Source organism: Chiloscyllium plagiosum, unplaced genomic scaffold (assembly GCF_037043375.1).
Source record: "Chiloscyllium plagiosum isolate Xiang-an unplaced genomic scaffold, Cpla_swu_hap1 HiC_scaffold_2, whole genome shotgun sequence".
In the NCBI taxonomy this organism is placed as follows: Eukaryota; Metazoa; Chordata; class Chondrichthyes; order Orectolobiformes; family Hemiscylliidae; genus Chiloscyllium; species Chiloscyllium plagiosum.
In genome coordinates, this window is record NW_028270140.1 from 80,454,283 (window position 1) to 80,468,590 (window position 14,308).

General features: G+C 40.2%; 1 protein-coding gene across 7 annotated transcripts in view; it reads right to left on the reverse strand.

The window, feature by feature from the left end:
* The window catches only part of znf608 (zinc finger protein 608), a 90,467-nt gene that overhangs the window by 54,048 nt on the left and 22,111 nt on the right, over positions 1–14,308 (reverse strand). For all 7 annotated transcript variants that reach the window (XM_043711892.2, XM_043711865.2, XM_043711857.2 and 4 more), the window contains exon 3: positions 8,973–9,225. In XM_043711892.2, the coding sequence (XP_043567827.2) occupies positions 8,973–9,225 (253 nt within the window). The remainder of the gene's footprint in view (positions 1–8,972; positions 9,226–14,308) is intronic.

A 14,308-nucleotide genomic window follows, 5' to 3' on the forward strand; every position in this document is an offset into this window, starting at 1 on the left:
ATTTTTCATAGAACTGGCTTTCACTATATAACAGGATCGATCATACAAAAGCTACTAGTTTGAATAATTATTGAACATAAATTTTAATAAATGGTTTATTAACAGCCGTAGATCAACTGAAGAAGTTGTGAAAAACTGCTTTCTCCTCTGAGAAGTTTAGTAACATTACAAGCTAATTCAATCAGCATTGCTCAGTGCTTTTCCTGTCTAAACTGATTTGTATAAGCCACAAGCCAAAGTAAATGATGCCTCATAATTTCTGTAAGACTCACTTACTTCCATTCTTAACACAAGCCCACTGTCAAAGATAACAGCTCCGATGTCTAATTTGGACAGCGCACCAACTACATTCCTGAAGTACACACCATCTTCAAAAGTACTGTGTGCATTTGAAACTTAAGTAATTTCAACAGAAACATAAAATCAGCCCTGAATTCCAATGAATTTGCAATGGCCAGCTGCCAGGAAACCAGTCTTTTTTGCTAATTGGATCTTTCCGCTGACTTATGTTACAAATCAGTACATTTACTTTGGAGCTATCAGATACACATGATTGCAAGACTGCCACATTGAGTACCACCAGCTCAAACATCTCACTAAACCACATCTAAAAGAAGTTAAGTAGCATACTGAACTCAGGAACACAGAGGTCACGAGACCACTCAATAGGAATCCTGTTGTGCAGGAATTACTGCTTTAAATTGCAAGGGTACAGAATGTATTCTAAGAGAAGACTCAGACACCCATTACCATGCCTAGTTTAGTAGCACCACAACAGATTGTGTCCTGAAGGACTAAAGGCCCTTTTGACAAATTTGATAGAATGAACAGGAGAGGAAAACCTCCTCAACCTTGTTTTCAGCAATCTACTTGTTGTAGAAGCATCTATCTACTGCTGGCTGGGGCCGGTTTATGATAAAGAGTGATGCCAGTGTGGGTTCGGGTTCAGGTCCAGTACTGGCTGCAGTCATCATGAAAGTCCAGCCATCTCAACCTCAACCCTCGCCTCAAATTTGGTGACCCTCAGGTTAAACTCAACGCCAGTTATCTCTGTCTATGACTAAGCAGTACCAGAGACTATAGGATTTTACCTTTACTTGGTGGGAGTGATCACTGCACAGTTAATATGCAGATGAAGTTGGTGAGATGAAGACACGCTCTACTATGCTGCGAACGTCTACCACTATGTATGGACAGATCCAGCAACTGAAAACAGGCATGCATGAGGCAATGTGGACCATCTTCAGCAGCAATATTATCCCCAATCATAACATGGCCCAGAAAACCCCTCAGTTTACCATAACCATCAGGCTAGAAAACCAACTGTAGTTCATTGAGGAGTTTTGGAGAGCATGCCAAGAACAATGCCAGGCATGTGAAAATGAGGTACCAACCTAGTGATGCTACAATGCTGAACTTGCTAATGCACAGAAGCAATATGCCATAGTTATCTCACATCCAACAAAATAGTTCAAAACTCTCTAGTTGTGAATGGTGCTGAACAATTAAACAACTGATTGGAGGAGTAGCCTTCCCATCTTCTATAACAAGGGCATCCAGCACTTCAGTATAAAAGACAAGGTTGAAGCCTTTACAACCATCTTCAGTTAGGATCATCTCAACCACATCTGATCCTCATCATCATGGAAACTAATCTTCAGCCAAATCAGCCCTTTAGTGATGAAACAGCTGAGTGCATTGTGTGTTTTAAAGGCAATGGGCCTAAAAGCTGCAGAACAAAATACTCCTCAGTCAGGCTGGTCCAGCTACAGCAGCTGCAACTGCCCAACTAAACAGAAAAATGACCAGGTGAACATACTCAATCAGACGATTCCCCATCACCAATTCCCCAATGACAGAAGGCGTAGTCAACAGTGTGACCAATCAGTACTTACTCATTGATGCTCAAGTTTGGATTCAACTCCACACAGCAAAAAGAGCTGAATTCCAGAGGCGATCTGCATGTCGCTGCCATTCTCAATGAAGTATCATTCGACATACTGTGGCAGCAATAAGTCCTAAATTTCTAAACTGAAGTCAATTGGAATCAGGGAGGAAATTGTCCACTGACTAGAGGATTTGCTATCCAAAGAATGTTACTGGTATAGTTGTTGGAAGCCAAAGATCTCAGTCCATGGACATCGCCACTCGAGTTCCTCAGTTCCTACTGCCCTTTTGTCCAAGGATTTTCAACAATGTCATCAATAACCTCGTCCATTCAAATGGTGATGCTCACAGACAACTGATGTTCATTTCTATTTACAACTCTTCAGATAACAAAGCAGCTTGTGTCCATGTGCAGCTAAACTGAGATAACATACAAGCTTAAGCTGCTAAATTGGGAGTAAGATATGTGCCACACAAATAGCAAGCAATGACCAATTCCAACAAGAGAGAATCTAACCATTTCTCAATGACACTACCATCCCTCAACAATCAATAAGGGTCACTATTGACCAGAAACCTACAATAGCAGGTCAGAAGCTGCAGAGAACAACTCACCTTCTAATTCCCCGAAGCCTGTCTATCATAAGCAAGGCCCAATGTGATGAAATACACTCCACTTGCCTGGATGAGTGCAGCTCCAACAATCTCAACATTACCCAGGATGCAACAGGCCACTTGACTGGCAGCTTAAACATTCATTCCCTCCAGTATTGATGCATCACACCTCAGACACAGTGCAAAACTAGCTCAGGCTCCATCAACTGTACTTTTCAAACCTGTTGTGTTCTATCTCCGCAAAGACAAGGACAGATGACACATAGAAACATCAACATCTCCAAGTTGCCAAGTTCCCTCTAAATCACAAAATCTTTATTGGAGATATAATCATTGCCACTGGATCAAAGTCCTGGAACTTCCTTCAGAACAAAATATGTGTCAGAATTTTCAGCACTTTAAGAAGGTGGTGGACAATTGAGGGAAGGAAATAAATGCTGGCTTTGTTAGCAAGTCACAAGTTAAGAATAAATAGAAAATAAGTGGTCAGCCAAAAGCTAACTAAGTATTTTTATAGGATGCAAAGAAATATTAAAATAAACATTGTTTTGTGGACCACTTGCATAGTCACTCACCATACATTTTATGATTAACCAAACCATTTACCAAAAAGTAATGAACAAAGTAATTTGAAATATGCACATTTCCTGAGCCATTAACAATCCTGGATGTGCCTTGTCTGCGTTTTTTTAAACAAAGGATTACCAATGATTAATAGCACAATTTCAGTATTCAAACTTATTGAAATGAAAATTGGCTGTCATCCATATTTCAAATTTTTAAAAATAAAATTAGACAGCAACAATTAAAAATACAACATGGTGACAATGAACAGTTCTGATCCTTATCTAGAACTGAAACACCAACCCACCCAACAGCAAGAACAGGCAATCAGAATTCTCCTTCAAAAGGAAAACTGGCAAACGGCACTGGGGTTTTCTCAGTGACCTCGTGTTGTCACTTCCTAACTGGCCTTCCCCAGGCAGAGGCCATTAACGGCCTGTTATTTTATGTATACTTCGAAGCAAATTTGGCTGGACTTCCTTCCCAGGAGAGTTTCGTGCGCCTGTAAAGAGAGACAGGCTGCAAGATGGGTTTTTTTCTACTTTTGTTTTAAAGTGTGAGGGTGACAGTGTTCAGTGATGACCAACACATCACCCCCATCACCATGAAAACTTGCCAATACCGCCTGCTCCTTGAAGAGCTGGTGGGGGAGATTGGGCAAGTTTCCAGCTGAATCTCACAGCCCCAGCACTGATGTCTCAGATTGCCATCCTCACATACAGTCAGCTTCTGCGTCCTACAGACTGCTAGTTGAAGCTTATTTCTTGGGGGATTCTATGGTGAGAAAGCGAGTTGTCTTTATCTTCTTGTCAAAAGGAGAGATGGGGAGGGTATGTTGTTGGGACTGTGCAGGGGAGGTCAAAGGCAATGGCAAAATGATGGTTTTCAAAGGCCACCCTCTTGCCTGCCATAAATGCCCTGGACTGAGGTAATTGGGGCCACCCCCCTCCCCTTCAAGCCCAGCAGGCAGGTCACCCTGGCTTCCAACTCAGGCATCTAACTATCTTTCTCGCCCACCACAAAGGCACGTGATCCTGAAGTTGGCTGGTTGAGGCCATAAAGTGGCCATTCTTGACTACCTAAGGGCCTGAATTAGTTATTGGTGGAGAGGGTTGTCTTTAAGCCTCCTATCCAGGTGTGATGGCGTGAAGAGATATGTTTCTCTCTAAAGTCAACTCCTTCCATTATTCCCCCTTCTTCCCTTCTCCAGGGAGGTAAAAATAATGCCCATAAAGTCACTGGATTTTCCATTCTTGACCCCTATCTTTTTATATTTTCACATCCTGTGCCATCAGCCATCTGACACTACCTGAGTTGGAGACAGCAACAGTATCACAATAAAGCAATTCAGACATCAGTCATAAATTATTCAATGGCAGATTCTGTTTGTTCAACTAGCAGTGAGAAATCCTGTGCTGTAATGTTCTCTGTAATTTCAGTAACACAATTTCCTCTCTATTTACTAACCTATTCTCTACCACTCACCATTCTTCACAATAGGCTAGCAGTTTCGTCTGTCATCACTTAACACCTTCAAACTCACTAATTTTTTTTATTATGACTCTGAATCAGTCCCTTTACCAGACTAACATACTCAAGTCTCCAAGCAAATCCCCTCCCCCATAACAACTGGGCCTCATTATCCTTTTCAAGCTACAGCACACCCACGGGTTTGCAGATTGAGACGGTCAGACTGTCTTGTCTGGCAGACTCTCTCCTTCTCTCCCCCTTTATTCCTTTAGCATTTTCTTAGTGATGAAATATTTTTGTTGTGTATGTACAAGAGGCACAAGGGACCTAGCATTGAGCTTCTGTGTCTGGCAGGTGGCAGCTAATGTGGGCCAGCTACATATTTCATACAAATCCACAAGATGTTGTTCACAATCCATCCAGTCACAACTGGGCATCACACCAAGCTGTGGGGATGCTTGTTTCTGAGCTATGTTTAAACATTGGAGATAATCCTAGGTACCAATAAACACTAAAGCAGATCTACTCTTTTGCAATTAGTGTTAGGAAAATCAAATATGTTAATTCAATGCAAAAAGCACGTAGGAAAAATTCAACTTGTCTTTCCCTGAATTAACAATTTAAATCTTTTTCTAATGTTATACATTTGACTTTAGCAAACAGCTTAAATATAATGAACAAAATGACATGGAAAAGCACTATCATCGTATTCGCTTAAAATCGCATTACATATAGTAAAACATATATTAGCTTCTAGTTTCATGAATACATTGAAGCTCACTGCTCATGCAATTAAATCCATTAATGTATCGCAAAATTTAGCTCAGTATGCAAGACTCTTTTCTGTGGTTACATATCCCTATGCTGCAGCGATCTTCACAAATATTCACATCATTGCTACAGTACGCAAACACTATTAAAGCCTGACCTTTTTTGTTTAAGAAAAATGCTTTTGAAAAATCTTGCCTTTCCTCTCCATTCACACTAGATAATCGGAGCCAGAAGAAGGTCTGACAGTTTATGTAATGGTCTCCTGAGGCAATTTGTCATGCCAGGTATTAGCCATCTTCTGGAGCTTAGTAGCCCATTTGTTTCCTTTTTGCTGTGTGCAAATGGTTTAACAAACAGAGCTGGAGAAAGAATTGCCTTTCATTCGGTTTGACATCTGAGCTGTTTCTACAAGTCCATTGTACTGGTTCGCTTAGCAATTCAAGCCTTAGGCAATAGCCCTCTCCAACCTTCAAATTATCACTCCCGATGATTGGAACTTTTGCATAATAATATCCTCTGCTTCGCTGGCATTAGTAAAGAACTGATCGTCTTTTCACTAAGAATGCGGGACTCATTTGTTTTCTACTGCCAACAGGCTAAACCTTGGCACCTTTCTCTCTTCTGCCTACACTACACTTTTTCATATTTATTAGCAAAGTGCCCTAGACCCAATAACACAAAGGAGTCAGAATGGCCACAGGCAACATTCCAGACAACCATACTGAGCAATCCCAATCTATTTTAAAAAGATGGAAAGAGAAAAACTGCCTTACAAGAGCATTGCACCAATTTAATCCCCGATCCAGTTTTCACAACAAAAGCAAACCTAGTTTTGCATCTGAATCCAAAGCACATCTTTTTATACATTTCTGCCATTATTTCTATTTGAAGGACAGCAGAAAAGACCTCACTCTTGCAACATTTAATTAGCTCAGTATGTAATTTAATCCTTTGATAAATATGGGGAGCATATTCTTGATTATTACTGTTCATCCACTGAGGCTACTAATTTACATGATTCAATTATATTTTGTTTGTTACTGTTTGGTCAGTGAGGGAGGGAAAAGCTTTTGTGTGTAATTTCACTGTTATCGAACAGATTTAGATAGAGGATTACTACTTCAACTACACAGGGAAAAAAAAACCTTCAGACTCAAGACAAAAATGTAAGAGAAAATTACATCTACACTGAGATGCAGGGATCGCTTTCTCCTCAACTATTAATTCTAATCAAGCATAAAATATTCAATGGGTCAGAAGGGTATTTGATTCACCATGAATAACTCCATTAAGGTCACCACAGGCTTTCTTATTGCGCCACAAACAGCCACACATTCTGGTGCAGGAGGAAATCGTTTCCAGGAGCCAAGTTATTTTGAACACACTAGCGTCACATTTTGTATTGAATTTAGAAAAGCCCCCAGCTATTTTTAACATTAGTCACTGACCATGTGAAAAAAAAGCTTCTTTCTATTACTTAACACAAAGAATAAGTGTTGTATAAAGTGCAGACACTAAACCAGAGCTGCTAACCACAAACATGTTCTAACTTTAACTCTAACTTTCTAAATATTAATTGTTCAGGCGCTAAATTCCAATTTCCTTCTGCATGATGAGAACAGAACACATGACACATCTTTTGTAATGAGGGCTCCTTTGCCCCCAGCACTGTATCATCCCTGAATATACTGAGGAAAACCTGAATTATTCAGTTCTCCAATTTCAGGAAACATATAATGAAAAATATTACAATATTTCACAGTAAACCAAAAAAGAAAGCCTACTGAACAATGCTGCACAGTCAGGTACAACGCCGCAGAAAAGCACCGAAAGGTTACAAATCCACAACCACAAGTGCAGAAGGGGAAGTACAAGTTTCTCCAGACAAACTGATTTTTTTAACTTTCTGCATGACCCCTCCCCCCCCCACACCCCCAGCCCCAGGTGCTGAAATTCACAACTCGAAACTGCCAAACATACAGTTAACAGCCGTGTCTCAGTACTGCCTTTAAGCGGGGGTAAGGGACTTCAAATGATGCAAGCTTTGAGCGTTAAATCTGCTTTTACATGGCACAGAGTCCTGAGCTAGTAGCACAGCTAGCAAATTGTAAACTTGTTGGAATTCACAAAGGGCAACTTTCTGTAATACTTTCGCGGTGTCTCTACCACTCACATGATCTCACACAAACATCTTGAAAACTGGACTCAAATATTGAGCCCGAAATCATGCGAATACCAAGGTCCATCAGCTCACAGCTAGGACTGAGTTAGATGATTTCAGTTAGGGCTGTCGTTGCTGCAAATGAACATTAGGTGAGTGGGGAGAAATAATAAAGTTCAGGTTCCTGACCCGAATTAGTCATCAGTCAGAAAGTACACTGGTTGATATTAGGTAAGGGAGGATTGAGCTTAGATTTGATGCCCTCTAAGTTCAAACAGCTTTCCAAAACACACTGCCGAGAGTCACACTTAAAGGAATTCCCTGTTTTGAAAAGATGACTTGCAACTGGGAAATTGTATTCCAGTAAAAATTAGTGTCATTAAAAATTGTCAGGAAATAAGGGGGACAAAAAACTGGAAGAACAAAATCTATTCCTGGTTGCCAGCAACTTACCTCAAAGCAATTCCTTGAACTATAACTGAAACAGCACAGAAACAACTAACTCTGCCCATTTGATTCATGTTGTACACCACTATCCTCCCAACTCCCTTCAGCATCAACTGACATTTACAGAGCACCGATAACATGGTACTTGGCAGATACTTGGCAGAAGAGATACCAAATAAAACTTTGACACCAAAGCAAACAAGGAAATTTTAGGGCAAATGACTTTAAGTTTTGTCAACGGAGGTTTTAAGGAATATATCATGAAAAGAGAGGTAGAAGAGAGTTGGGTGGGTTTCGTGGGGGATTTTCAGAGCGAATGTCCTTCTTCGCTAAGGCCAAAGCCAGGATTGGTGCAGTGACAAAAATCAAAGACTCCAGAATGGAGGGTCACAAATATCTCAGAGGGCTGTAGGGATTGAGAAGGTTGGGGAGGAGTAATCTTAAGGAAGCATTTAAAAATGATAGGAATGTTAAAATGAAGAGGTCACTAAAATGGGTCTGAAGTGGGTCTCAGAATACAGGATGATGGGTGAACAGTACAAGCTGGGATATAATAGCAGCAGTTTAGTATAAGAAGGCTGGAGACACGCTGGGATAATGGGGTTTAGATGGAACACATCTAACATCTGAGGTTAGATGATTCAGATGATTTCACAGTGGTGGAAATAGGTGGTCTTAGCAATGACACTGATCTGTGGTCAGAAGCTCATCTCACAGTCAAAATAAATCACCGAGGTGCTGAACAGTTCAATTCAACTTCAGACAGTTGCTAGACAGTGGTAGTAGACTCAGTGGTTACAGAATAGAATTTGTAAGGGGGAACTCAAGATAATGTCTTAATTTTTCCCAGTGCTTAGGGGGAAAGATGTTTGCTCATGCAGTACTGAATGGTGGACAAGCTCTTGTCCAATTCTATCTGTGCAAGTTTCCAGCCCTATGTGTGCTTAACTTTCCCTTCAATCCAAACCTTACAAGCTGACACAAACTTCACCTGGTTACTTAAACATGCTGCCTCAGATGTTATCACAAAATATATAAATGATTTAAAACCTCTTACCTTCCTCAGTTTCATGCCACACAATCCCTTCCAGGTTTACACTAGTTCCCGGCTCACAAGGTCCAAGGCATTCCGGCTCAGTCACTACTCCAACCTCGCACGTATTTATACCCATTGAACGAGTCCTTACTAAAAGCTGCTCAACTGGTGCAGCTATGCTAGATGAAGATGGAAAGTAAGAAGGCAGAATCTGAGGTGGCATGCTCACAGAGATTGGTGGTGGAGGTGCAGGCACAGTGAACAAGGGATCAACCTGGAAAAAAATTAGAAAAACGTTACCCATGTGCATCGATAGAATAACAACTTAATATACAGAATTTAGGACTTAGTTCATCAGTTTTTTTTCTTGCTTCAAGTAAATTTTAGCACATCCCAACAACTTTGCCATAAACAAACATTTTTTCATACTCATACACAATGGAAAGTGTCATCCAACATTCATTGCCAATTAATATACTTATTCACACATTCTGTTGTTTTAAAAATGTTAATTAAGTCATCATAAATATAGTTAGTTGCCTTTGGAAAGCATGTTGAAGTCTGCAACATTAAGGAACGATAAGAACCATCAGAAATAATCAATTTTATCCTCTTATTCCTCAGCAAAGAAAATCGTACTGTGTAAAAAGTCACAATTAGCATGTGCAAAATATCAATGACCCCCACAGGAAGTTGCATTTGTGAAAGTTCATACTGTGTGGATTTTAATGAGATGTCTGGAGTCTTGCCTACGAATGAGAGCCCTGCAGCACCTCTTTTAGGGAAAACCCAATGAATTGAACTGATGGGTCTTCAGTGAGTTCAATCCTTTGTTCCCCATTTGCATGCATGGGGAACAAAGTCACTGAACAATTATAAACAAAATTATTCTGCACTACCTAGCTGCAACTTCCTTTTTGGAGGGATTGCAAACCTCCTCCTTCTGGAGGTCTATACTAAAATTTCTTCAAATTTTGACAATGATCCCGAAAGTATGGCATAGTTCCGACCTTTGATCATTTGAAAGGAGAGTCAGTGAGATTGTCAACTTATTTCTCTATATACACATCCAACAGCCATTGGGATGAGTGCATGTGACTACAGAGTCATAGAGGATTAAGTCACAGAAAAAAACCGTTCTGCGCTGATCAAAAACAACCTAACTATTCTAATCTCATATTTTAGCACTTGGTCCATAGTCTTCTATGCCTTGGCATTGCATATGTGTATCTAAATACTTCTTAAATGTTATGAGGGTGTCTGTCTCTGTTACCCTTTCAAGCAGTGAACTCCAGATTCCCACACCCTCTGGGTGATAAGAATTCTTCCTCACATCCCCTGCAAACCTCCTGCCTCTTACCTTAAACCTATGTCTCCTGGTCATTGATCCCTCCACCAAAGGGAAATATTACTTCCTGTCTATGGCCCTCACAATTTTACACACCTCAACCTTGTACTCACTAAGCTTCCCAAATTCTGCTTGCAAGACCTCATCCCTTTTCCTACCTACATCACTGTACCAACATGTACTACCATGGCTGTCTGTTTGCCCACACCTCCCCATCCAGCTACTCTGAAACACCCTGACCCTGGCAAGAGGGGGGCAACATGCCATCCTGGAGTTTCCTTTGTGGCCACAGAAACACCTATCTGTTCCCCTTACAATTGATTCCCCAACTCTATAGCCCTACTGTTCCTTTTGTGCAGCAGATCTCCTCTCATGGTACCATGAAGGTTGCTCCCATTGTTCTCCCCTGCACAGTCATCTTCCTCAACAGTTTCCATGAGTGTATCCACGAGAGAGTGGGGTAGCTACAGGCATTTCCTCTACTCTGCCTGTTCAGTCATCACGTGAAGCCCCCCCCCCCCCCTCACTGAACGCGTTACCCAGCAGCACAGATGCACGACAGTGAATTTACTTTGAAATTTAGCTGCAGTTGGGCACTTCTTGCATACATGGTCACCAATTTACTGTATATAAATAAGTAATAGGAGCAGGATCTTCACCTTCTTTATATCAGACCTACGCTGATTGAGGCCTCAACTTCACGTTCAAACTTCCCCTGAAAACCAATGACTCCCTTGTTAGTCAAGAAACCATCAGTCCCAAAGACTCATGACCCTCTGAGAGAAACAAAATCCTCCTTATCTCAGCCTCATAAACAGGAGACGCAAGCTTTTTGCAACTCTGACACTTAGTTCTGCTATCTCCTTGTGGGAGATACTATCCTCTCAGGATCACTCTGTCAAGCCCTGGTCAAGTGATGGCATCAGCTACAAAAAAGGCATAAGTTATGAAGCACTTCCAATCCATTCTGATGACTTAAAATGACTTGCAAGAAAGGACAAAGGGTGGTGCATGAATGGAATGAGATGCCAGAGGAGGTGGTGGAGGCTGATCCAATTACAATATTTACAAGGCATCTGGATGGGTACATGAATAGGAAGGGATTTGGGTCAAATACTGGCAAATAGGACTAGATTTATTTAAATCTGGTCAGCATGGACGAGTTGGACCAAAGGGTCCGTTTCCGTGCTGTATATCTCTATGACTCTACGACCCTATGGCAGCCTCAGAGTGCATTAATAACTATTCTCCAGCATAATTCTAACCCCACCATTAGGCACAAGGAATGTCTGCACCTGGACAAAGATTATTACATTTGCTGGAAAAATCACACTGTAGCCCTTCTGTTCTACTTGCACTGATCTGTCACATTCATTGTATTTTACATCAAGGGAGAAAAATGAAGCCCATACGATTATTATGGGTTTGACATGTCATGAAATACCACATAATGAAGAGCATGTGACATCCTATTTAATGGATCAGCCATTATGTCTGCAACTTGTCCACTCAGATTAGGAGGCTTCTAAGAGTCAGGACTGCAGTAGGTAACAGCTCATCGTAAGCGCAGGCATATTCTTACAATCCAATTCACGCGGATCACAGTAATAAAACTGTCGATTGGCAATGGTATTACATTCTCAATATACCAACCCAGTACTTTGTAACTTAATACTTTTAAAAGGCTCTGATATCAGGATCGAATCTCTCCTTCCCCAACAAAGCAAGATTTGCTGGAACACATAAAGCTCCAGGGAAAGACAGTCATCATGTTAATACTGAAAGACACATTCTTTGATGAAACCTTCCTTACTGTTTATTGAAAAACCATTTCAAATCTTACTGCAAGGAAAAGACTGTAATCAAATGTAGCCCTGCGGAGCTTATTATAAGACATATTTTTTCCATGCGCGTCGGCAAAATTCAAACTGAATGAGAATAAAAAACAAGAGACACACGTCATTCAGTGTAAAAACACCAACAATGTGCCACTGATGAGGCAATTTCCATGAGGCAGCACACTAATACCATCTGTTCCACAGAGCAAATTAAGTTCTTTTAAATTCCCACATTAATTAATATAGCACACCAAAAATAAGCAAAAATAGCCTAATTTTATTTTTAAATGTATCTACTTTTGAAAAGTTGATTTTACAGTGCTCCCTCTCCCTACTCCCATATGCTGTTTTCATATCCAATCCTACTGTGAAGGCAATTAAACGCACAGTGCCATTTTCTTCATGGTGGTTGCAGGGGGAACTGAAAGTGGGGTGGGAATCAGCCAAATATAAAACATTAGGTGTACAAATCTCAAACCACTGAACACGACAGTCTGTTAAAACAGGGAAAGAATGTTAGAATCAGACACTGCTTTCCACTGTGTTACTCTAATGTGATTATTCCCAGGTGTTATTGTATAATGACCAAAATTCTGGCAATTCATCACAAAAGCCACAGTGGAGCGATGAAGAGAGAGGGACAACATGTTAGGTGATCTCTCTCTCCAGCGCGCGCACACACACACACTACTACTACTACTTAGAGTGCAAGCCTTACTCATCGCATATTAATACTCATAATACAAACTGCATATTTTTCAATTTATGCTGCATTGTGCTATAAAATATTTTGATGACCACCAACCTGTTTAAAACTATAGAGTTTTAAATAATGCAAGGCTGAAGAAACATTCCAAAAATAATTATACTAACTATTTACAACTAAATCTTTTACGCATGCTTTAGTGATGCTGTTAAGAAATGGACATCACTCTCCAATATCATTCTTGATTTGAGTAACTTACATTATTTTCTTTGTTCCAAGCATCAGAAAAGTGTTTGGGCATTTTGTAATTACCTCAGTCTAATAGCAAAGCTTCTACAGAATATTTTCTTAAAAAGGTGACATTAATTTAACGATAAGATATTACAGTCCCACCACCAATCTAATCATTAGTACTCCGACAGTAGTCATGTGAACACATCAATTATGGGTAAGTGCCAAAAGCTCCGGAGATCCAGCAGATTAACAGGCAATCCTCTGTTTTACAAGCGCACATCAAAAGGAATATTAATAAGAGGAGGGGGCGGTGTGAGTGCTTGTCAGGCTGATTCAGCCATGGATGTAAAGCATTTCCTCCAGCCTTTTCCACGAAACTATCCCATGAAAGAAACTGGCAGTGACTACAAAGTCTATAGCTTCCACCTTTTCAAAAGCACTGTTGCGATCACTGTAACATTTAAAATCGTAAGACTCCGGAGTTACTATTGTCCTTATATTCTAACAAGCATTTAGAGGCTGGGTACTTTTAAAAGCATTTGTTTTGTTTCATCCCATTATCATTCCTTTTTCATGACAGCGCTCAGTTTTCTGAAAACATAAAGAAACCAGAAGTATGCATTGAGATAATAGCAGTTAAGGATGCTGACTCAAAACATGACAAAACAACTGTAGTCATATCAAGGTGCAAATTCTTCATGTACTGATGTCATGCACTGATAAGGTAGAATTTGTAATGAGTGTCCTGAAATTCAGACAGTTCCAGAGTTTTATTATTTAATACTTGGGGGATAATTTTATCTCAGTTGTGTATCCATAATATCGAATAAACTGAATGTTGTAAGTCTTAAGCAGACAATGTTGACTTAAATTACATGTTTGCCCCATCTTTAGGCGGTGAATAATAATTTTGAACACAGATGGCTTTTTAAAATTTATAATCTTCAGTGCTCTTTCAGCCCACTCTCAGCGTCCAATATAAACTACCAAATGCACTATCACCAAAATTTGTGTAAATCTATTACTTTCAGCTAGGATACCATTGGTAACTCCCAGCAGGACAAATAATTGTGAGTTTTTCACCCTCCCTTAAACCCTATCGCTAATACAGCTCTAATGACCTGGACTGCAACACTTGCTCCGCACAGTTACCTCCTGATTTGAATTCATTGCAACAGATTTACAAGGTCAATAGCGTAAGTCAGCATTAAACATGTAGAGATTTTAAGAG